Source organism: Triticum urartu, chromosome 2A, assembly GCF_056163025.1.
Source record: "Triticum urartu cultivar PI428250 chromosome 2A, HENAU_Tu73, whole genome shotgun sequence".
NCBI lineage: Eukaryota > Viridiplantae > Streptophyta > Magnoliopsida > Poales > Poaceae > Triticum > Triticum urartu.
Window position 1 is genome coordinate 654,113,273 of NC_141874.1, and position 24,094 is coordinate 654,137,366.

The 24,094-nt window shown below is 42.3% G+C and overlaps 3 protein-coding genes and 1 long non-coding RNA gene across 7 annotated transcripts; 2 read left to right on the top strand and 2 right to left on the bottom strand.

Moving 5' to 3' along the window:
* Positions 1-877, top strand: LOC125533897 (uncharacterized). Its single transcript, XR_007294381.2, has 2 exons — positions 1-434; positions 520-877. It is a non-coding gene; the product is annotated as an uncharacterized LOC125533897 (long non-coding RNA).
* A 3,184-nt stretch (positions 878-4,061) lies between these two features.
* On the top strand, positions 4,062-4,963 carry LOC125539472 (uncharacterized). Its single transcript, XM_048702930.2, has 2 exons — positions 4,062-4,557; positions 4,699-4,963. The coding sequence occupies exons 1-2, from the start codon at positions 4,217-4,219 to the stop codon at positions 4,742-4,744; spliced, it is 387 nt and encodes a 128-aa protein (XP_048558887.1). The 5' UTR covers positions 4,062-4,216; the 3' UTR covers positions 4,745-4,963.
* A 402-nt stretch (positions 4,964-5,365) lies between these two features.
* On the bottom strand, positions 5,366-9,430 carry LOC125539470 (alpha/beta-Hydrolases superfamily protein). Of its 2 annotated transcripts, XM_048702929.2 has the most exons (11): positions 8,914-9,428; positions 8,375-8,466; positions 8,033-8,151; positions 7,694-7,829; positions 7,547-7,598; positions 7,200-7,300; positions 6,911-7,093; positions 6,678-6,835; positions 6,265-6,319; positions 6,106-6,159; positions 5,366-6,010 (listed from the first exon to the last, which is right to left on the bottom strand). In XM_048702929.2, the coding sequence occupies exons 1-11, from the start codon at positions 9,146-9,148 to the stop codon at positions 5,591-5,593; spliced, it is 1,605 nt and encodes a 534-aa protein (XP_048558886.1). In that variant the 5' UTR covers positions 9,149-9,428; the 3' UTR covers positions 5,366-5,590. The 2 variants fall into 2 exon arrangements, with proteins under 2 accessions (XP_048558886.1, XP_087400885.1); XM_087544759.1 differs by having other exon boundaries at positions 6,106-6,319; positions 8,914-9,430.
* A 1,571-nt stretch (positions 9,431-11,001) lies between these two features.
* On the bottom strand, positions 11,002-16,328 carry LOC125539469 (protein NARROW LEAF 1). 3 transcript variants are annotated; one of them, XM_087544760.1, is made up of 6 exons: positions 15,966-16,328; positions 14,258-14,786; positions 14,001-14,144; positions 12,978-13,218; positions 12,054-12,626; positions 11,002-11,921 (listed from the first exon to the last, which is right to left on the bottom strand). In XM_087544760.1, exons 2-6 carry the CDS (start codon positions 14,738-14,740, stop codon positions 11,302-11,304), a joined length of 2,061 nt encoding a protein of 686 aa, XP_087400886.1. In that variant the 5' UTR covers positions 14,741-14,786; positions 15,966-16,328; the 3' UTR covers positions 11,002-11,301. The 3 variants fall into 3 exon arrangements, with proteins under 3 accessions (XP_087400886.1, XP_048558885.1, XP_087400888.1); XM_048702928.2 differs by having other exon boundaries at positions 12,054-12,554; positions 15,966-16,317; XM_087544762.1 differs by lacking the exon at positions 15,966-16,328 and adding an exon at positions 15,497-15,854 and having other exon boundaries at positions 12,054-12,554.
* Between the last annotated feature and the right edge of the window lie 7,766 nt (positions 16,329-24,094).

The window sequence follows — 24,094 nt, forward strand, 5'->3', positions numbered from 1 at the left end:
CCCGCCATCGCCGCCGTGCGCGAATCGATGCATCCGTGTGATCGCCGGACCGGCGACCCTTTGAAATTTGGATATGTGTGCAACCGCCATAGTTTTACGCGGCTAAGCAACGTACCCTCGTGGCGTCAATCACTATATAAAGGGTCGCCATGCTCCGGTAGAAGAACATCACAAACTCGAGAGCAGAGAGCACCTGCCAAGGTACAGCAATCGCCACTGCACTAGTTCTGCCGTCTTGCGTTTCTCTGTGCGATCTCGACCGCGGCGTCGACCATGAGCTACCCGCCACCGGGCACCGCGTACCCGCCGCCGGGGCAGGAGGCCTACCCGCCTCCAGTCTACGGCGCTCCGCCGCCTGTCGCCGCCAGCTACCAGCAGCAGCAGGCCCCGCCGCCGGAACCGGAGGACAGCGGCGACGGCTTCTGGAAAGGATGGTACGGCCACTCGATCGTCAAGATTACCCACTGCTGTCTGTTTTGATTTCTTCTATAACCTGACGTGGTCCGTTTTCATCTGCAGTTGTGCTGCGATTTGCTGCTGCTGTCTGCTCGACACGTGCTGCTGATCACAAGAGTTCGTACCGCCAACACCAGGATATCCTACGATGATCGATCTACATCTACTAGGAGCTGCTCATATACAGTTTGTTTCTATCGTACGTAGTATTTGTGCTGTTCGGATCGAGATTTGTATGACGGTGTTCGGTGTAGATCACTGCATCGAATTGTACTATTACCTCCGTTCGGAAATAAGTGGCGCTGTTTTAGTTTATAAATTGTACTCCTATTACTAGTTAATTTTGCATCTTGGTTTTGGCCTCTACTGTATCATTGATATTGTTATCTGCTGTTTTCCTGCAAAAAGAAAATTTGTTATCGACAGTGGTCTTCATTTTGTTGGCTACGAATTACACGCAACACCAGTATATAGGGGTGGAAAGTGGTAGCGGATAATCCGAAATATCCGATATTCGTATTCGAGAAAATGCCTATTCGTATCCGAAACATTCGCATCCAAACCAAAATGGAAATGGAAATTATCCGTATCCGAATTTATTAAAAAAATAAAAAATAAAATATGGTAGAAGATTTTGACACAAATATGGATATGGAAGTGGATATATCCGTATCCGAATAAGATTATGGGAGGTAATTTTTAAAATTCTAGGTCCAATATTCCAATTATCCAACATAAAAGCCAAATAAGTGGTCAAATTTTACTCTTTATATGATTAAACTTATAAATTATTATGCATTACAATAGTATTTATTCATAAACCTATTTATCATTGACTTATTGTATGTCACAAGTTGATTATTTTAGGTCACATAGGTATCGACTAATTTACTTAAGCAATATGTTGATATTATTCGTATTCGATCCGAATCAAGAAAATATCCGATACGTATCTGTATTCGAATAATATCCAAGCCGCATCCGTATCCGATAACATCCGTATTCGGATTCGTATTCGTTTTGAAAATATGAAAATGGAAGTGGTAAGAGCACTATCCGATCCGCATCCGATCCGTTTCCACCCCTACCAGTATACCAGGATTCCAGGCGACATTCAGAGGTTTCTGATTGTCTGGTCGAATGATTCGGTTCATGCTCCAGAATTGTTTTGTGTTGTTATTTAATTGCATGTGTTACTTCCGATGATTTGCTTGTTGCATATGTTGCAATTTCTCCAATTAGTTGTTGCAAAGGGTTATTTTTCTGACGCATACAGTAATTTTTTATACCACATGCACGTGTTTAGAATGAAAAATGTTGTCTCACGACAAACATGTTGCATGGGGTTTTTAATTTAAATGGATGGTTTTCAGATTGTGAATTGAGTCGACGGAAAGGCTAGGGAGCTGGCCGGTTGGGTAAAAATATGGCCAAGCATTGGCTTAAGATACGTGATTGCAAATTAACTTGCTCCGTGGCGGTTATGTTCACAAAAACTTGCTCCGTGGCGGGCCATGGTGAGTGTTGAATGTCAACTATGCGTGGATCGTCAAATTTGACCAGCTAGCTATCTCGGGAGACACAATGTCGGAAATGGCAAGAATTATTGTCCTCATGCAAAAGAACATATTGGACACTGCCTTAAAATATTGAACTTCACATATTACAGAACTCTAAACCTGACCTGTTTCATTGGGAGGCATGTTATCTGATAATTGTCTTAACACAACATCTAGTAGTGGAGCAGTTTGCTTGAAAGAGGTTTTTTTCTTTAATATGTGCTATAGCTAAGCAAGTACTACCTCCGTCTGGGTTTATTAGTCCCCTTTGTATTTTATGTCCAAGTTTAACCATAGATTTGACTAACAAAATATAAGTTGTTTGTCGCAAAAGTTATATGGTTGGATCCATATTCGAAAGTCGCTTCAATGATACTATCTTTGTGGTGTATAACTTATTTTTGATAGTTAAATCAAAGGTCAAAAATTGACCCAAAATACAAGGGGACTAATAAATCAGGACAGAGGTAGTATGTATCTACTGTTGGTTGCTTCCTCGTAATTCGTGCATGAGATTAGGCATAAAGATTTGTTCTGTAATTAAGAAAAGTAGATAATAGGAATACATCGGTTTTCCTATTTCACACAAGTAATCCCATACCTATGGAAAAAGAATCGCGAATTTGATTAACATGATGACGTGATTGGTTCATCGTGAAAATCTGAGAGGCCCGGTGTGGAGAAAAGGGAGGGTTGGGGGAAGAGTGCACGTAAATTTGTAGATCCAAGCCTCCATTGGTTCACAAAATTAAAAAATGCAGGAAAGAAAAAAAAACAAAAAAAATTATAAAAGTGTATGTGTAAAACAGAGGATTGAGAAACATGGAATTTCGCAAAATTGGGTATTTGGTTCAAATGAATAGGAAAAACACATGAATCCTAATAAATAGAGTCAAGTCAAAGTCAAACCACGTGGAAAGGTATAATTAACATGTTTATTACGCCATTAAGAATCTCAATTTTGTTCTTCGTGCAATTGTAAAACTCTTGCGTTTTTTCTCTGAAACTAACATCAAAGAAAAATGTAGGACATTTCTACATATTTTTTTGGTACGTTCCTTTGTAACAAAGGAGCCCTACGTATTTTTTATTCCTATGTGTTCCCTTCACTTTTTTCTTTGAATCAGAAGAGGCACATTATGTAACTAATCCTCCATAGGTTAAGGACCCATTTGATTTGAAGAATTTCTAAAGGATTTTCGAAGGATTCTAATCGTCGGGATTTTTTCGTACATGGGGTTGTTTGATTCGTATAATTAGAATCCATAGAAATTTTCCTTAGGATACAGGGCATCTTCGATCCAAAGGATTTGTAAAGGAAATTTGGAGCATCCTAATCCTTAGGTTTTTTTTTCATACATGACTTGGTTGATTCGTAGGATTACAATTCATAAATATTTTGCCTGAAGATCCATTAATACCAGTTTTCATAGTAAAAATTCCATCCACTACATCCTAATGTGTATAATCCTACGTTTTTCTGCGCACAATCAAACGCTCGTACTGTTTTGTGAACCTATTAAACAGCCTCTCTATAGGCAACGTAATCGAGTCTTTGTGGCATGTTGACCGGGGATCATCTCCAAATCCGCTAGATCCTGATGTTGTCCTCTTCGTCCAGCGTGATTGAAGAAGAAGAAGAGTGCCGCCACAAGTCGCCATATGCACACCACACTCCAAGACACCCGCATACTCTGCACAAGCCGACGCTGTTGGGCCGAAGGACGCGGCCGGGAATCGTGTCCCGCTCCGGCCGAACGGGTCCTTAGAGGCTTTGAAAAATTCTCACGCCACGCCTAGAATATTTCCAAGAGTTGCTTTGAAAACAGAAGCGCGCGCGTTCAGAAGTCTGAAATTAGGAGGAGGGAGGGAAGCGGTTTCTTGTTCTGGACAACGACGAGGAGGAACCAAAATAGCAGCCGTCTAGTATACGTGACGCGATTAATCACGCAGATGCGACCGGCCGGCGCCCCCCTGATTTGTATAGTACCGAGTAAATGAGTGCCAGCTTTGGATTACGCGTCCAAACAATCCTAATTAATCCGGCAGCACTCCACTGGCAGCATATGCCTCGCGGCACATAGGATTATATAAAGCGCAGGGCTCCGGCGGAAGAACACATCTCACAAAGTTCAGATCAGCGCGCAGTGTAGTGTTGCCAAGTATTTCGTGGGTGGCATCGATCGAGGAAGAGAGACACCATGAGCTACCCGCCGCCGGGCACCGCGTACCCTCCGCCGGGCCAGCAGCAGGCGTACCCGCCGCCGGGCAACGGTTACGGCTACCCTCCTCCGGGCCAGGAGCAGCCGCAGCAGCAGCAGCAGGCATACCCGCCGCCGGCGTACGGCGCGCCGCCGCCCGTCGCCGCCGACTACTACCAGCCCAAGGACGGCGGCGCGTACCCGCCGCAGCAGCAGCAGGCGTACGGCGCGCCGCCGCCCGTCGCCGCCAACTACTACCCGCCGCCCCAGCAGCAGCAGGCCCCGCCGCCGCCGCCGCCGGAGGCGCAGAGCCGCGGCAGCGACGGCTTCTGGAAAGGATGGTAATTCACAGACCACTCGTCTAACACGACACGTACTTGCGTCGTGCATCATGCCTGCATGCATACCTAACTCCATTACCCGTATTAGTAACTGTCCGTCTGATCCCTCTGCATGTTTTGTTTGTTCTGATCTGCGTGCAGCTGTGCCGCAATCTGCTGCTGCTGCCTGCTCGACATGTGCCTCTGATCGATGTTGCACAGGATGATGATCCACATGCAGCTGCTCGCCATCGATCGGATCGTCGTTTCCTTGGCACATCTTGGATTTGGCTTAATTCTGTAATCACCATGTCGCTCAGTTACCATACCAATCAGTCGATTTGCTTTGTTGCTTCTTTCTTAGCGGAACCCCTCCCTGTAATTTGTTGGCCATGAATTGGATATGTCAAGTTATTTTCAGCATCCAGTACATTCTCCAGTTGAGTTTTTGCCATTGCGATCAGAGATGAAACAAAAAATTGCTGTTCCCCGGATGTTCCAAAGCAACCTACGGCAATGCCAAGGGTGCCAAATGTCAGACACCTCTTTTGTTTGTCCATAGGTAGAAACGGCAAATATAATAAATGCGTGCTATTTTGGAAATATTCGATACTTACAGCTTAAGCAATGCCGTGAGCTGTAGTATTACAGTAGCACTAATAATAATAATAACCAAACTAATACGGAAAAGCTACTCCCACCTGTCCATATTACTAAATCTGTAGCAACACAGGACAGGTGGCCGGATCCTATGGCTTGGACTTAAACAAAAAGAAATACGAGTATACTACCAGTAGCATTTCAAACCAACAGATAGACACTGTCGAGGTGACAACCTGGTAATCCACTCTGATTATTCCCTTCCTCCTTCGTGCTCATAGCCAGTGCACCTTGTGCTTCCAAGTTCAGATATTTACAAGCACTGCTTAAGTTATGTATTTACAGAGACATATTCCCTACCTGTCCACATCTTATGTGCATCAACGGTTTACAGTATGTACAATCGGCCTAGCTACTTATGAGTTATGTATATAAATATAGTATGAGCCCGTAGCTAGCCACCGTGGCTGACTCCGACAGCCCTGACTTCCACATGCTGCCGGCCTCCGCTCTCCGGGTGGACCACCACGGTGGCCTGCGCCTCGTCCAGCAGGCCATCCTTACCCTCGCGAGACGCAGACAACGCGCCGACCATGGCGGGGAGCTCGGCCGGCCTTTTGGCCTCGTCGCCGTCGGTGTGGGAGATGATCTCCCAGTCCTCCCTGACCGACGTCACGTCCCCGCGTTTCTCGTGGTGCTTCTCGACCTCGAAGATGGTTGGGATGACAACATAGTCGTTGAGCGGGTCGTAGAACAGGTCAGGTTCACCCGCGTGCAGCCAGTGCTGGACTATGCGGAACACGCGGTGGTCGCAGACGATGCCTCGGTGGTCAGCAGCAACCCCAATTCTCGCCACTGCATCAAGGCCGTCCGCCTGACAAAAGAAAGGATGATTACGCCCATTTTCCACGGTGCATATTTCCTTCATATGCTCAGTGAGTAAAAAGAAGGGCAAGAAGATTATCACACCTTTGCTGATTCTGCGGGAACGGATCCATCACCATCGACACAGATGTATTTACCCTGAAATAACACATAGTTCAGACAAATCAAATGGGAGCTACTTGGTGCTCCAAGAATCCCGAAATTTGGTATAGACAAAACACAACATTTACCAAATGAACTAACCTGAGTATATAAGAGGTGACTAAGATTTGAAATAGGGTGCCGTTTGCTCCCATAGCTGCAAAGAGAAGGGTATTACTAACTTGGCATACACATTACACAACTTTAGGTTATAAGACTTGCTTCATACAAAAGGCAACATATCTTCTGAAATAGGTCACATTTGAACAAACATAGCAAGAGAAAGGACAGCCTCTTTTGGAAAAAGTTCAGAACTCATTTTACTAAGCACTATTAACCCCAGAACATGCTAAGGCAGACAACATCCAGTCAATTCTTATTTCTTGAGAAATTTATAAAACCCAACTAATCCATCAGTCAACCAAACTTCAGTGGAACCAATCAAAATTTTAACTGGCACATGAAAAGAGCTAAAACTAGAATTAAAACCAGAAGTAGAAAAGATAGTAAATTACCAAACAGTATGAGCAGTGTCATAATCAATCCCGTAAATATTGTAGAACTTCACTGATTTTGGAAGCTTTGCCTGGGATAAGATATCTTGAGTTTCCTTTGCCCATATTAATATATCCTCATTAAGGGGCAGAGGAATGTGATTTCCATCAGCGATAATCTGCAATGATAATTTCATTGTCAGGAATCTAAGCATCAATAGTGGCTAAAATTTTTTGAAGTGCAAAAGATTCACCTCATGCTTGGAAAGAGCTTTTTGAATCATCTTTATTGCTTCATCTGGTTCATACGACTCCAGAATGGCACTTTTCTTACCATTCTCATCTGAGCTCTCTCTCCAGATCTGTAGCAATGGTGTATCTTCCCAGTGGTAGGTTGAGCTAGCCAACAACTCGTATATTGATGGGCATTCAATCAACTGAAGCACAAAAATTATTTTCAGTTCTTTCTCAAAAGGAAAAATCATGGTGACTACATGAATACATGCATTCAATGAGACAGATGGATAGGCTATCAAAGCATACCAATTGCTGCATAGTCCATTTGGAAATGAAGAATTTTGATTGCCATCCTTCCACAAAAGACATCCCATTCAGCAGACCACTATTTATGTACCCAGGCGCACCTGTCATGCAGCAGCAAGTTACTTCCAGCTCAAGATTCAAAGGCAATCGCAGTTAAAATTAGTATCCCTTGGAATATTTTTCGTTGGCATTCAATCAATGGTTGCACAATTGGCAGGTATTCCATGAAAAATGATACAGGTATCAAGCTTCCACCGTAGCAACTGAGAACATCCAATAGATATTTCAAGTTTAATTAATGTGGAAACAAGAGAGCCTGAGAATTTAGACGCTCAATCAACTCAAACCTTGAAATGGTGCAGCAATTGCAACCCAACTCTTCACATATTTTTCAAAGACCTGTTGAAACAAAACCACATTATCTAAGCATGGCACGAAGCATGACAAACTTCATCAGAGGCCCAAAATATAAGGAGAACCGGAGAAGTACTCACATCACCATGAAGAGACATGAAGCATTTAACAAGCAATCCCCCCATTGAATGTGTTATTAGATTGATCTTTTTCTCTCCTGAAGCTGTGTATACTGACTCTAGCTTTTTAGAAAATTTGTCAAGTGTTTCCGAAAGCCTGCAGAGAAGAAGAGGTATCAAAATAAGGGAGGAACTGAATAAACTGACATTATCTGAAAGAAAAAGCAACCCCGTAAAGATTGTGTTCTATACACCTACTAGCATGGCCGCCAAATAGCATGACTTTTGGCCAAAAAAAAAACATATACAGCTGTACACGGGATGACATATACAAAACAGGGATACAGATGCGGAATTTACCTGTTACTTTGGCGGAAATCATAACCAAATCCAAACAGAGTTTTGCCTTCTTGATATCCCCATTTAATCATTTGCACTATCATGTCATGATAGTAGTAAACACTGTCATCACCAATAATCTGCAAATTTTTAGAAGTATATGAGTGGCGCATATCGGATATCTGCTGCAGTAACTGATTTACTACTGCTAATAGAGTTGGACAGGACTAAGGTAAAACCATCAGATGATACATATAGTTGTACAATGATCTATTGTTCTGACTGCCTGTAGACCACATAAGTAAATGAAAAGTAAAGGTAAATCTTCATTCAGAAAAAACAAAAGTGAAATAAGTTTGTTACCAGGTCTGGGTCCAATGTGTCGATGGCGTACAATCCATACCTATCCTCAGGGACAGTGATGTGTATTTTCTCATCCACGGAAACAGTTTTGCCTGCTCCATTACAGTAGTTTGGCATCAAATGACATGACGAAAGGAAATGCTCTGCTGAATCAGCACTAGATAACATGCAACAAGAAGGAACAAGCCTTACGAGTCGGCAGTTTTTCAATGAAAGTCACTGTATGTCTAATACCTACGAGCTGCTCAGATAACTAATCCAAACGTAACGAAAACATTAATTCAGATAGAGTATGCCGATATTGCAAGTGTCTACCAAACCACACAAGCTGCATCAATTTCCAGATACTTGCCTTCTAATCATCACACAAGCAAAGCGTTCCAGCACACAAAACAGTTTACCCTTCATTGTTTGCTTACTTTAGATAAGCATGTAAAACAATCAAGCTCATATAACGTTCTCGAGCAATTCAGCAATCTATTAACTCATTCAGCAGGTGACAGACAGAGACAAGGAAGTAAGAGGTGCTCTGCACATACCCGTGGAGGCATCGAACTGCGCCCAGAGCTTCTCGCGGCACTCGTGGTCGGCGGCGAGGATGCGCACCCAGACCCTCTCCTTGTTCCCGGCCTCGTCCACGGCCTCGAGAATAGAGCCGCCGATGCCGGGCACGAGCAGCACCGGGTCGAGGCTGGGGTCGACCAGCGGCACCTGCTCCTTGGCGATCCGCAGCCACAGCTCGATCGCCCGGATCAGATCCTCCAGCACCGACATCCTTGCTTCCCCGCCGCCCAAATCCCGCCCTAAGTAAGCACGCTCAAGCCCCCAGCCGCGAGGCCAGCATGAGAGGGCGAGGCTTCCGGCCGAACCGGGCTCCGGCAAGCTCGAATCGGAGCGGCACGGGGGTGGCGTGTCGTCGGCGGATGGCGGGGAATCTGCTCCGCGGTGGCTGGAGTATATGGTTTTGCCCGGGTTTGGACGGGGGTGGGGATTCCGGAGGCGTGAGGGTTTCGCAATCCCGTTCCGTACGCCAGTCGCCCGGGGAGAAAAAAACAGCGAACGGACGGGAAGTAAGCCACGGTTTAACGCTTCCTCCTCGTGCTTTGCTTACCCGGGCGCCCTGCTATTTCACTGACAGGGGTACCCGGCCCTTGCTGGCCCCGGCTGTCCGTGGGATGTAGGGCCGTGCGGTGTGGTACGACGGCTCGGGCTTCGGGGAGTTGTATTTTTTGTACGGAACGATGCAGGGACTCGCGAGAACATAGACAGCAGTACTGCGCACGCTCTCTTTGATCCCACGTGTCGGTGTCCAGAGGAGGCTTCTGAACGCACGACTATTCGTATTTTTTTAATTTATGTATATATAAATGGTCAAAGATAGACAATGTTTTTAGTAACAGAAAAAGATAGACATGTTTGACTGAGTAGGGCGTTTCGGAGCCCGGCCTTCGTGGAGACCGGAATTTTTGAAAAATCAAAGTTCAAACTTCTCAGTTAAAAAGAAAACTGAAAAAAGTTGTACATGTATAGAAGGATGTGATGTGTATGAAATGCCTTGAAATGCGAGCTGTGCAAAAAAAACATGGACTTTGAGGATGAATATTGCATATACTAAAAAGCCACAGATATTTTTTCTTTTGTGTAACATATTTCGTCTTAAAAAATTACACGCTTGTACATTATATCTCTAAGAATATGTGTATTTTTTCAAAAAAAAACATACATGTATGAATTTTGATCATTTCAAATTCAGTCTCTATGGATGCAGAGCTCCATTCAGCATTTTCGTGTTTGACTGTCTTTGTTAGTGTATTCTTGAACGGAGGTTAGTCTAATTGATTTTGGAGCTGGTGACATTTGTCCAGATTTCGCAAAAGGGTCTGTCTAGGACAGTGTCACATCTAAGCCGATGTCCATTCTGTTTGTGGTCTATTTTTTTTGTCCTTATTTTTTTTTTTACTTCTTGGTGCTGCATTATCTATTTGTGTAAGTTTAGATGTGACATACTTAAAAAACATCTAGATGTGAATTAGACAAACTATTCGCAAAAATAAGAGTGGAAGATTCCAAACTTCTTTCAATAGCTTCAGTCGGACATTTACAATTTTGAACAGCATTTTTTCAAATATTCTCATTGGATCTTTCAATGTCATATGCTTAAATTTGTCCCAAAAAATGTCAAAAAGAATCTAAAATATCTTACTATAGTATATAAGTTAACGGTCAAACTTACAATTGGGGATTCTTTCGACCTCGAAAGTGGCTTCCATGTCCTTTTAAGACTAGGGGTACCACATCTAAGATTCAGTAATAATTATAAGATCAATCATCCCAGGTTCTCATGTCAATCCTATTACATTCTTTCCCAATAGAAGAGATTCAGATCCAGCATTATGTATACCGTCAAATTTTACGGGAACAGCAAAACTGCAGTGCTACAATCCAACATCTAACAAAATAATATAAAAGTACATATCATGAAACTATTTTGAATTTAATAGAATTTTTATCAAAGAAATCTGAGTAACGAGTGAACAGGAGTACATCTTAAGATTTAATGATAATTAGCACAATAGAAAGATCAATCATCTAGCAACATCCTACAAGGGGTGAACCAGAGTCTCATCTGTCCCAGCACATTGTCTTCTCCAAGAAAAGAGATTCAGATTCAGCATTCTGTATATCAAATCTTATGAGCACAGCAAAACTGCAGGGCTATACCACCCAACAACATCCTACAAGGGCTGAATCAAGTGCCATAGTAGTACATGACATGATACGATATGCTTCCTGCGAAGCCAATAGTAGCAGTTAACATAAACTAACATTGCAGGTTCAGTTTGCTGAACCGCAGGGGTTCTTCCATCTACTCGCTTTGATCGTCCACAGGGCAAGCTCATCCCAGAAATGTCATTCGGATCAGCGCTTCATTTCTCCAGGTCTATGCTCGGCTCCGGGTCGGCTGGAAGGCGCTTCTCCAGGTCCAGGCCCGGTTCCGGGTCCGAGCGAGGCTGCTTCTCCAGGTCCAGGCCCGGTTCCGGGTCCGAACGAGGCTGCTTCTCCAGGTCTAGGCTCATCATTTCTGGGTCTGGACGAGGTCGCTCCTCCAGGTCCAGGCTCGGTTCCGGGTCCGGATGAGGCTGTTTTTCAAGGTCCAGGCTGGACTCCGGGTCTAGACGGAGCCGCTTGGGCTCCCGGTCGCCTAGGTGCAGCGACATGGCGAGCTCTTCCTCTGACGGGTTGTTCAGGTTGGCGATGCTCCTCCGAGCATCATGGTCACGGCGCACGGGAGACATGCCAACGAAGTTCGAGATGAACTGACGCTCTTCCATGTCGGAGGGTGTGTTGGCTGCGCCCTCCCCTTCGGTTGTGGCGCTTGCCAGGTCATGACGAGGCAGCTGCTGAATTTGGATCCCAAGAGGCTCAAAGATCTCTTCAACCTTCTCTGCCGGGGTGGCTTCTGGGGCAGTAACAGTCACCGCAGAGGACTCCCCAATAGCAGAGTTAATTGCAGTCACAAAGGCTTTTCTTTGCTCCTGCACAGCATCTTTATTATACATGAATTACGTCAGCCTTGTACCATTGGAGCAAACGTAATTCAACATTCAAGTATGAAATGCCAATAACATGATACTCCAGGAGAACACTGGAACATGAAGGAAACTGTTGCGGTACTCACCTTTGAGCGATTCGTCGTTTATTATAAGATCAAGTTCTAGACGATCAAGAAGGCGGCCAAGATCAACCCCTGTGGTCCAGTTTTCAGGGCCATACTCACTTGTGAGCTTTATCCTCCCACGGTTTGCTGTGCCACCCCATATTATCCCAATAGGACGTGGCTTCTCCCCATCCTGGCTGGTCAGGATAATAAGGCTTCCGCTGTCACCCTCCAAATCAAATGTTTGGCGGTTCTCACCAACGACGAGGAGGTCAGTGAAGAAGCATATTCCTTTCTCATCATTGTACTCAAGGGCATATGCCATCACAGTCCCAGTTGTGTGACCAGAGCTTCTGCCGACTTTGCAAACTTGCCTCCCGATGAGGCTCTTGATAGGACACTGCAGATCTATAATCTTAACATCCCCAATCTCACCGACTTCCCTAACTATAGTTGTGACTGTGGAAATGTCAAAGTCATCAGCAAATGGGATGAATGCACCGTCAGCTCGTACAAATGTCTCTGCAGATCCACAGAGGGGCAGCATATATGTTTGGGGATTAGAACAGCACATATGCATCATATAAAACTGCACTAAACAGAAGGAGAAGCTTATAAGTTTATAAATTTACATATATAAAACATAAACTAAGTTTTTTTTGTCCCGTAAACAGATATTGTTTTGTTCCTATGTAGTCTAAAGCAAAAGTTGCTGTTGAACTGACTGACAAAAACTGGTACAATCAGAAAGACAAGTCCTGCTTCACAAACTTATCTTTGTGTTCGTGGAATGCATTAATTTATTCATTTTATGAATTGAAGACATTGTGTTTAAATAGACGAAACATTAACTAGGCATTTCTCTATAACATATACTTTGAAGTTCAATTCTGTGAATAATACATGAATTCCCTATATCAACCAGATAACTTGTAGCTGCTCTACCTGGGTTTGTTCCAGCATAAATTCCATACCAAACATCATCTGTGATGAAAGATGTTGCCCTCTCGACAGCCCCAAGATAAACACCAGGCCCAAGATTCGGCGGCAACGGGTGAAACATCTTCTGGTTAGGATAGTCCAAATCAACTGCAACATGCCGGTTCGTGAGGAAACCAACTTGCTTGTTGTTGGTGCGTCGTTTCACAATTGCACCCAAAGTTCCAAACGTATCCTGGCTTGCAACCTGAGACAGTAAAACAGCGTATGGAGAACTCTCAGCAGGAAATGAGAAGCATGCCCTATTGAATCATTCAATGCCCTATATGCTGCTCTAACTTCTGGAGTATATAATTCAGTTATGTTTTGGAAAAAAAAACTGTCATTCAAAATAGTACGTGAGTTTTAAAGACGAGTGGTGACTAGATTTATGCAGGGGCCCAATTGTTAAGCTGCATATGATAACTTAGACCATTCTAGTCATTAAATGACACAACGCTCTAGAGACTACCGGCAAGAAAGTTACTTCTGATTGCTGATCAGTTCACGATGGGATAACTCAAGTTACATCCAGTTGGCGCTCTAGAGACCACCACAAGAAAAACGAACAAAGATTTACTTAAACTAAACAAGAACAAAGTTAGCACTGGCAGGACTTCTAGTCGCTCTTCGTTATGCATAACAGTGCGAACTGACATACTCCCTCTGTTCACTTTTATAAGGAATTGTATACATTTCAGACAGCTTGCAAAACAGCTCACTTTCAGTTGTCTGAAACGACTTATAAAAATGAACGGAGGGAGTAGTAACTATCAGCCCGTGTCATAACCTTATCGTCACTGCAATTTTATTCACTTTGTCCAAAGAATCCTGACAAAATTTGAACGGCCCACTGGCAAGATAGAGAGAATAACTAGCAGTGCATGTCTGTGCTCAATCCAATTTATACACATGGCAGCATTCACTGCTTAAAGAAGATGATATCTAGGCAATGCAAACCAATACAGATAAGAGCATAGATGTATGAACCTGAGAGCCTGAACCAATATATTCGTCACTGCCACACAGCTTATTAACAAGCTCACTAAACATCTGTTCTTTAGGTGTTTGAGCCGGTGCACCATAGTATGAAAATTCTACGACATCGACATCACACCAAACACCTCCTGGACCCTGTAATCATCCAGACAAGTGAAAGATATTAGTCGACGACAAAAACGACTCCCAAGTCTGAAAACAAGCCTGTCCAATAATATAAGACAAGAGATAAAATGAGGTTCTCGTACCGCAAGAATCGCAGGAAGGCATTGGTTCGGATTAAGCCATTTCTTGTGAACCTTTCGAGCAACGAAGACAAGAATGGCGGGGGTTTCTGTGAGAACCCCTTTTGTTATGCGGAAGCCCACTGCGGTCCCGAGACTGAAACGCTTCAATATCTTGCTGTGGAAAGCTCTTATGGTCATCAAGTCGAGCAAGCTATTTGCTTGCTGACCCTTGGGCAACTTTCCAGGGAGTATCGGCAGCAATCCTTTCTGGAGGTTCCCAAAGTAGTTTGCCCGTCCCTCCGCCGCACAATGCTGCAGGTTTGAAGTCGGCCATAAGAAGTATGCCGCGCTATTTTCTGTGTGCACGCACCCAGAAGCAACCGGTTGCATCGATGGAGAACAAGGAAATGCCTCGTGGTGAGAGCAATGCCCCTCCACGTCAAGCGACGACTCTTCCGACTGCGTCAAACCTGAGAGCTGCATCCTGTCATCTGAAGGCCTCATTGTGCCGAACAGTTGACAGATGTGATGGACAGGAGAAGCTATGGCCCTAAAAATGAGAACAAACAAGTCTGAGAACATAATCTTTCAAGGTAAAAATGTCAGGAGACACTGGACAAATCTAGCAAATGTGTTTGCGCTCTATAACTTGCATCGGACCGGGAAATATATGCTGAAACTAAGAGCATCCAGGTTATTATTATACACAAGAGAATAAACAAGTGCTGGTGGAATAGCCTGATATTCTCGGGGAATAGGTTCTTGCAAGATTGCAACCACGCAAACAAAAGCAGGTAATATCATAAGAGGAATCCTCTGTACGACGAATATGACCCACTATATATGTGTATATTCTTGCTGCGCATCCGCCGCAGAACCAAGCAGGCAATATCATAAGATGGTGGAATCTGCAAAAGCCAGAGGGCGAAGGAAGTCTCCATCCGTTTGTTCGCGAAAGGCATGGCACAAATTCTGCCTTTAAACAGCGGGAATGGGCATAAATCCACATCACAACTACTTGTGATGATAACAAAAATACCGGCGCAAAAAGGGTAGGGCCTAGACGCAAATTCAGCAGGCGGCACCGCGGGTGAAGTTTGGCAAAGGCATCGTGCACTTTGTTGAAAGAGAAAAGGCATAATCAAAATCAGAAGCAACCCGCCGACCAGAAATCGGGGGGAACAAACAGCAAGCGCTCTCTCCTTGTTCCAGCCAATAGCAGGCCTGAAATCGGTTTTGCTGGAGCAATGCAACTTTAACCTGAAGCTGAAGGCACGCGAGCTGGATTGGTGCTGGTTGCTTGTAGGAGGAACAGAGCGGCAACGGAAGTCCCCTGGTGATGAGTCTTGGGAGGCCGAGCTGCTAAGCTTTCCGTGGCATTTGGCCCCGGAAGCGCGGCCCGCAAGGGAGGCGGAAGGAAATAAGAAGAGGAACACCTGAAGCTGTTGCTGTGCAGGCATCAGGAAATTCCCATGGCACTGGTAGGGAGCAACAACCTGGTATTACCAGATTGGCAATCCAACCACCAGAGGGACAAGCAGCCCCGCCTAGGAATGGAAACCACGGGCCGCGAGGAAAAAGGGATACGAGGGACAGAAAAAGAAACCGGGCAAATCGAGGAAGACGGCGCCAAGATCCTGCCGCCCCGGGGGCGAGCGAAAGATCCGGCCATCCGGCCTTCGGGTAGGACTCCGGGCAGGGGAGGGAGGGAGGGGTCGGAGCCGCTCACCTGGAGCCGGAGCAATGGCCGCGGCCTCGCGCCTCGTCCTCCCCTCCTATCTTCTTCTCCTCCCCGCGCGGGTATCCATAATTGGGGGCGGGGAGGCGGGAATCTCCACTGTTATTAGGGGCGAGGCGAGGCCCGGGGGCAGAAGATGACAGCTTTGCAGTCGCAGGCGGCGTCCCTCCCCTGCCCAGCCCCCCCTCTCACTGTTGGGGCCGTGTGCGCGGCATGCGTGCGCCGCACAAACACCACAAGAAGAGGCTAGAGAGAGAGAGGAATGGGGAGGAGGCGCTGGGAATCTAGGGGCGGGGAGCTCGATCAGCAGCTAGCCGGTGGTGGTGATCATGGCGTGGCGTGGTGGTCACAGATTGGGGTACGGTGAACAACAACTTCACTGTGGCGCCGTGTGATGTGTCGATCCGTGTGTCGAGCCGGGGCCTGTGGCCGCATAGTCGTCCGTGTCGCGCGGTGCAACGGACGGCCCGGATGGGTCGCGGCCGGGGCGAGGGGACGTGGCCCGCTCCTGGCCGCTCGATCCTGGGGGGTTTCGGCCTCCTTTGAACAAGTGCGCACTTTTGGCCGTGTCATGTCACATATATTATCGACAATGACAATATGAAAGTGATAGGGAAAATGAAAGATTAATGGAGTTGACCCGTCGTAGAGGGTCGGATATAAACACATTTTTCTAACATATATTTGGGATAACAATTAATAAGATTTAAACGCAAGAGTACTGGACTAAGGCCCAATTCTTTTGGTGGCTTCTAAAGTACTAAGCGGCCCTTGCAAGCTTATTTCATAAGCCGCCCCCAAAGAACCAGGCCTAAGAAATTGAACTTGATATGTAACTATCCAAATTTGATGCGGTCTTAAAAATACTATGTCTTCGCTCAAATTTTCCAATGCAAATATGTTATTTTACTGAGTGACTATAGCTCAATCTCGTAGTTGGATTGGATGGTTAAGAACAATTCTTTCTTGGTAGCTTGAATATTTGATCAAATGTTATTTGATAATCTAGGCTCCCAGATGATTGCCACATCACAAGTGAAGGAAATATGCTATTTTTTGTAAGTTTGTCGCAATTGCTATTTTTGTGGACCAGAAATAGTAACATTTATATGAGCCAGAAATAGTAACATTTATGTAGGTCGAGACAAAAGAGATAGTAACAAGTGGCCTGATCATTTTTTTGCTTTATGGTGTGGTGCCATATTTATGGTGTCTAGCTCATGAAAAGTCCCTATGTTCTATTCTCTAGCTTCATCAAATAAAAGTGAAAAAGGACACAGGCATACTATTCTGGCACTATAGAACAATTTCATAGCAATGTAAAACATTAAACACTCCCTATACTGGGTTTTATGCATGTTCTAGTAAAAAGGGTGAAAGTGCATCTAATCCCCAAGGGGAATTTTGGTAATTTATATCAAGATATCTCAAAGAACTAATGCTAGTTTAAAGTATACTTCATCCGTTCCAAAATATAAGTCTTTTTATAGATTTTAACAAGTGACTACATATGGAGCAAAATAAATGAATCTATACTCTAAAATATGTCTACATACATCCGTATGTTGTAGTCCATTTGAAATGTCTAAAAAGACTTATATTTAGGAACGAAGGGAGTATTTCAGAAAACAATAGGAATAGCGTTGGAATGGAAGGTGATCACTAAAAATGCTTAAAGACAATTGTTGGACAAGCCAGAGGATTCTTCTTTTTTCCGTGACCCAATATCGCATTGAGTATATAGGCATGACGATACTATCAAAATGGGATGAGGACTTGTGAGCCTTTTGCTCCATGTGCTTAGAGATCAAACTCCTTCAAGTTTTCGACTATATCTTCTAATGACATGCAACTCGATGATGCCAAAGCACTTCCACTCGAAACCACCATACCATCCAGATATAGTCGTTGTTCCAAACCCTATTTCAATCGACGCCTCAAGCATCCCATTCAGAGCCACCGAAGAAACCTCATAAACCTTCTATTGTCACGTCGGAAATTCTGAGCCATTCTAGTTGAAACTTTCGAAGTGCTGACAATGAGTGTACCACCACTGAGGTACTCACTTCAGAACCACTTATTGATTTCCATTTAGACCTATCGATGCATATGAAACTTGTCACTTCTGAGCCATCGAGCAACACCAATCGGAGCCTCTGAGTTGTGCAAAAAGGTGAGTAATGGTCAGATTCTTGGCCCGGTTTATATATACCCCTAGCTATCCTGCTAGCTCATCTCGAAGCAAACTCCACTTCCATCATTTGTTCTGAGAAAGAACGCCACCTCCTTGTGTTGGTTTTAAAGTACTTTCTACTCCGACCATCCAATCAAACCCTTTGATATAAAACCCCCTCTTTATTTCCACTCCTACTTCTCCAAATCCATAGCTAAATCTTGAACATGTTTGAGTGTTGAGTAGATTATCTTTTGAAGCGCATCAACAAGGGATTTATTGTCAACAACCTCTATCTTGTTACTTTGGGAGGGTGTGCACCTCCTGGGTCGGCTATGTGTTGCTTGGGAGTCTTCAACTTTGTGAAGAACCCAAAAAAGTTTGTATGGGTTTAGAGACCGCGTACTTCGCAAAGGTCTACCCTGGTGAGGCTAGTACTTCGTGGGCATAAGCCATGGTGGAATAGTTTGGTTGCTAATTCGTGGACCCTTCATGGGCATGTCCTTCATGGACATTATTCCTTTGTGGAATTTTGCAACCGAAATCCTTGCGGTCTTAGATCCTTCCTGGACAAAAGCCTCCATCAACGTGCATGTAAGATGGCGCCAATTATCCAAACCACAGGAAAAATCTTCAACAAGCCAATTGCGCTTGCGATTTTCACAACTCTGCCTCTCTTACTTTGTACTTGCATGTCTTTACTTTCCACTGCCTATATTCTAGACTTGCATGTATATGGTGCTCTATAGATTGCTAGAAAAGCCTAAAATCTGCCAAGAAATTAAAACTTGGGAACATATTCCATTATTTTCCTTGGTAGTCTATTCGACCACTTCCCTCTATACATACTTACCAATCCTACAAAGGGGTAACCTAAACCAAATGCAACTTGCTATTTTAAGAGGTAGGCCTCATCCGGTCCATAAGATAGAAAAATCATGGGAATAGGAAAGTCATCAGAGTTCCTATAAGAAAATATATGTCACTTGGTTCATGGGATACGAATGTTTCCATTGGGTCCGAGCTAAAATAATTCCTTTGAAATCCAAAAGACATGAAGCAATCCTACATAGGAATAGGAATCCACACATATGAACCAAATAGCTCAATAGGAATTTTCCTTTAGCAATCTTATCCTATAGGATTCCTATAAATAAAAGGAGGCCTTAATGTGTGCTGTATGAAATAGAATGAAAGAAAAAGTGGACATGACTCAATATATCGTTTGTGCATCTTTCGTTTCTATTCATCCGCGAGTGGTATGAATACAACATATCCTAGACATGTTTAGTGTCAAATCTTGTCGCCCACCAAATTGAATAACTTTCTTTTTAATAAAATTTGGGCCACATATATTTGAGGCCAACACTGTTAGCACTATTATACAACTATATGGAATCAAATGTGTTATCTGCCACACTGCTTCACGTTTTATTGATTTTTCAAAATTTCTGTGGAACCTAGTATATTTCTTAACAAGTCATCAATTATGTTAGAAATGAAGGTGTACCTTTGTTTGCCAGGTGAAATATGAATGATTTTCCAAAATGGAACTAGCTAACACTTTTTTTGTTAAGCTAGGTTGTTGAACATTTTCTAGTTTACATTGGTCGAAAGACTACTTGTTTCCCTTGTCTTGATTTTTTGGTCGGGTTGCTTTATGTGTTTCTAGAGAAAACACATAACAATACATTCTTTGACCCCACTAATTTAAAAGTGATAGAAACATAACAACAGTTCCATACTTCAAAACTATTATTCCTATGACAAATAAAATACTAGGCATAAATGTGGATGCATGCTTTTGCCGAATGTCTATGGAGTGTTAAAATGGTCGATCTTCAACTTCTCATCATATATGCGTAACAACAGAAAAATGAAACATATGTGTGATACGTGGCTGGATCATAGGACCCTTTTAGTCCCGCCACGTATATAATTTTATGGAGGATGATAATATGAAGATAATATAACAAAATACAAGAGTTGACTCATTGTGGAGGGTTGAACTTACAAAGAATCATAACTTTGGTAGCACGTTAAACATTATTTTCTAACATACATGTCGGATAACTGGATTTAAATAAGAGAGTGACAACCTTACGGAATGGAGGACTTGATGTGAACTTACAATTTTCCACTCAAATTTTGCAAGACAAATGTCTAACATTTGTCAAGGTATTGTGGCTCGGTTGACTATTCAAAAATATTTATTTCTTGGTCGGTAGTAAGTTCTTACTGTTCTTTCTTGTGGGATATTGTTCTTTTTGTGCTTGCACAGAGCTTGTGTTTAAATCAAATGATCTTAGTTGTGACTTAGCAATAGTTATATCTCGGTCCCCATTATCTTAATAACATAGGCTCCAGTAACATTGTTATATAAGAAATAAATGAAACTCATAATTACTAATAATATTTTTTTGGGGTAGTAAGTTTGTTGCAACTTCCTATATGCCAATCATAAATAGTACATAACACTTGTGTTCATCAAGATAAACTAGACATGACAATCAACCTATGCCATATTGCTTTACTGATTTGACTTTATTTATTTTCTTAGTACATCTGGTTATCAATTCCATGAAAAATGCTTATGTTACATCTTACATCTTCAATAAACATTAATAAAAGATAATGTCATCAAAACATGTTCTGGCTTACAAATAATTGGATAGAAACTAACATGAAACATGCTGATGTGAAGTTCTTATAATGATTTGGTGTAAATAACAAAAATAATTGCAGTATGCTATATGTGTCCAAGATAATGTGTATTGGATGGAACACAATGAAACAAAAACCGAAACACAATGCAAGCAAAATCGATCTGGCTCACTTTTAGTAACATTAAAACATCTTTGACTCTTCTTTTGTCTAAAAGTGGCCCCAATCAAAACATCTTTAGGGATGTTTAATGCACATATATTCGAGCCCAACAACGTTATATGCAACCAGTGGCGGAGCTACCCAAAAAATGTTGGGCGGACCGGATAGTGCAAATAGTGCTACCAAATTAAAAACCAATGCATTATTGTGGGATTACCTTTATGTAAAACTCCTTTTTGATACGGCCCAGGGTGGCCCATGGCCCTTTGAGCCTTGCCATAGCTCTACTGGTGTATGCAACTATACAAATGTAGATGTGTTATCTACCATATTTCTACATTGTCGTGGAACATCCTCTATTATTCTTTTGACTTTTCCAAGTTTCTACATGATAACGAAAATGTTCCTTTTACAATATGCTACCATATGCCTTATAAATAAAGGTGTCATGTCGCAGGCACATGACATGTCAATGGCAAGTAGTGGACAAGTAGCTAGCAACCACTTTTGGATGAGGTTGTTGCAAATTTTACTAGTTTGCGTGAACAAAAACATTGCTTGTTTTGATTGAATTACATGCGCCATCTAATTCACTCCAAATTTAAAATTCATGAAAATGTCAGGAGATATACTTAACACTCGTCACCACATCTAGCTATATCATGTAGTATTAGATGGGATCAATGTAGGCCCCAAATATGTCTAGTCTATGCCAGGTCTTAGCTGTGGGGTCAATGTAGACTACTTTTTTTAAATAAAATATTGCCTTGGTCGGATCTTGAACTCAAGATGTCTCGGTATTGATACCATATTGAATTTCTTGCAAGAGGATGTTTGACCAAAAGTCTGAAATGTTGATGAATCATAGGCCATATTTTTAGTGTTTTTCCTTGTGTGATTATTTCCTGGGTTGTTGTCCATCACATCGAACTTCTTGATTTTAGCATGTAAGTCATAACTCTACAATATTGTTCATAAATATTGGCACATTATTTCTCTAAATGAGTCACAATGTTAAAATTATGGTCCTTTTCAGCTTCTTCGCATGCATACATAATGTGTGGAAAGAAATAATCAAACCATTTTTCAAACAAATAACATATTTTCATAACATTATACTGGTGTTGCATTCTCCTTTGTCGGCACTTTAAGAAGACAACAACAACTCTTAGAGTGAAATAAAGTAAACAAAAAGTTCACCCAAAAGTTAAGTGGCAAACTAAAGGAAACAAATGCATGTATAAGCCAACATAGACGTAATATCGTGTCTCCATATTTTCTTCTCTCTTCCTCCTTATAGTCCCTTCATTCGGGTTTAAAGGGTCGTCCAGCCACCAAGCCATGTTTAGAAAAATTAGGCCCCACGTGCTAAACATGCACCAATATATGTGTTTTTCTATTCTCTACTCTCTATGTTGCGTCTTGTTTTCTGTGCATAATTAGGAGGCTTGCATGCATGTGAGTGCATGCAAACTGTACCTACAACCCGCCTCAGCTAGTCATAGTGGGAGTAACTTAGGTAGTAACATAGCGCACTTCGAAATTTTTTGCTTATGTGATATGTAGTTACTGAGAAGTGGTAACATAATGTGTTACTGTAACATAACGCTTACCAAGACAAGATGAGTCTACAAGCCATTAAATAAAGCTACATATGACACTACTAGTATGTTACTTTGCACTATGAAAATAGTAACTTAGACTAGTGTCATATGCATGACACTAGTATAAGTTACTCCCCACTATGACCAGGCTCATGCTAGTGCCTCGTTTCCTGCGTGTGCAATTAGCATGTGTTTGATAGGGTGCATGAGGACAAAAGTTTCCTACTCAATCCATTTTTGGGTGTTTGGTAGCCTACACGGGTCCTCCTCAGCATGCAGGAGCTCAACCCAAATACCCTCGTAGCATCCACAAGGGAGAACACCCAAGCAGCTGTTCGCTGGTCAGCATGCACGAGTGAAGCGAGCGATGATGTGTTTCAAAAAATCTACAAAAAATCAATATTTGTTTCTTTTTTCAAAAAAGTCCATAATTCCAAATTTTGTTTAAATTTGCAGAAAATGTTCAGAAATCATAATTGATCAAATATTTTTAAAAATCAGATTTTTCAGAAATGTTAAGGTTTTTTAAAATATTCAGAATTCCAAATTTAGTTCAATTTTTTTAAAAAAATCAGAATTTCAAAGATTGTTTAAACTTTCAAAATTCCAAATTTTGTTCAAAATTAAAAAATGCAAAAAAAATTCAGTATTTAAAAATTTGTTCAAAATTTAAAAAATTGCAAAAAAGTTCAGTATTTCAAAAAAATAGTATTCAAATTTTGTTTAAAACTTTAAAAAATGTTGAGAATTCCAAGTTTGAATAATTTGTTTTAAAAAATGATTAAATATTTCTTTTCATATTTTCGAAAATTGTTCACGGTTTTCAATTTTTATTCACCAATAAAAAAACATTCGTAATTCGAATTTGTTCAGCTTGTCTGAGCAGATGTATAGTGTGAGACAAAGTCTCAGCTCAAGATGTCTCAGCACATACAACGCTACTAAACAACAACAAATACATGTACTTACGCGAAAGTTAGGGCATCAAGACTACCTTTTCAATTCAGTATATGGGAGAATCAGTGAAAATAAAGTAAAATAGTGCTTCCCCTAGCTTTCTTGTTTCTTCTGATGATCGATTCCAATTAAATCAGTCTAAATAAAGAATCAATCGAATTGAAGTCATAGTGTCATCGTTGGCTGGAATCGATATATTCGCGAGATCCTGGTCACAATTTGTATCGACTAAAGAAATAGTAGGAATCCCCAAAATGGCACATTCCCGAAGAGCTATATACTCTTTTTGCTGATCAAGGACGATCACAAAACAATCTTTCTCTTGTAAAAATCTTTCAAAACGATAAGCAAAAACACCCATAAGTAAAATAAGCAAAATAAGCAAAAATAAGCAAAAATAGTATTTCTACGTAAAACACCCATAAGGGGGATTTCAATCGAAATCCCAAAACAGGATATTAGTTCTTTCTCTTGTTCTTGATGATATTGTAATGGAATGACGAACCTATTTCTTCGCTTTTTCGCCAACAAATCTGAATTATCTTGAAAAATAGAAGGAT

Excerpts from the sequence above, each read along its gene's own strand:
- LOC125539472 (XM_048702930.2), top strand. The coding sequence starts at position 4,217 with ATGAGCTACCCGCCGCCGGGCACCGCGTACCCTCCGCCGGGCCAGCAG. Across the intron at positions 4,558-4,698 it reads GACGGCTTCTGGAAAGGATG|CTGTGCCGCAATCTGCTGCT; the intron begins GTAATTCACAGA and ends ATCTGCGTGCAG.
- LOC125539470 (XM_087544759.1), bottom strand. The coding sequence starts at position 9,148 with ATGTCGGTGCTGGAGGATCTGATCCGGGCGATCGAGCTGTGGCTGCGG. Across the intron at positions 8,152-8,374 it reads ACACATTGGACCCAGACCTG|ATTATTGGTGATGACAGTGT; the intron begins GTAACAAACTTA and ends AAAAATTTGCAG. Across the intron at positions 6,011-6,105 it reads TTCCCGCAGAATCAGCAAAG|GCGGACGGCCTTGATGCAGT; the intron begins GTGTGATAATCT and ends TTCTTTTGTCAG.
- LOC125539469 (XM_087544762.1), bottom strand. The coding sequence starts at position 15,696 with ATGCCTGCACAGCAACAGCTTCAGGTGTTCCTCTTCTTATTTCCTTCC. Across the intron at positions 14,145-14,257 it reads GCCTTCCTGCGATTCTTGCG|GGTCCAGGAGGTGTTTGGTG; the intron begins GTACGAGAACCT and ends GGATGATTACAG. Across the intron at positions 11,922-12,053 it reads AAACGACGAATCGCTCAAAG|ATGCTGTGCAGGAGCAAAGA; the intron begins GTGAGTACCGCA and ends TGTATAATAAAG.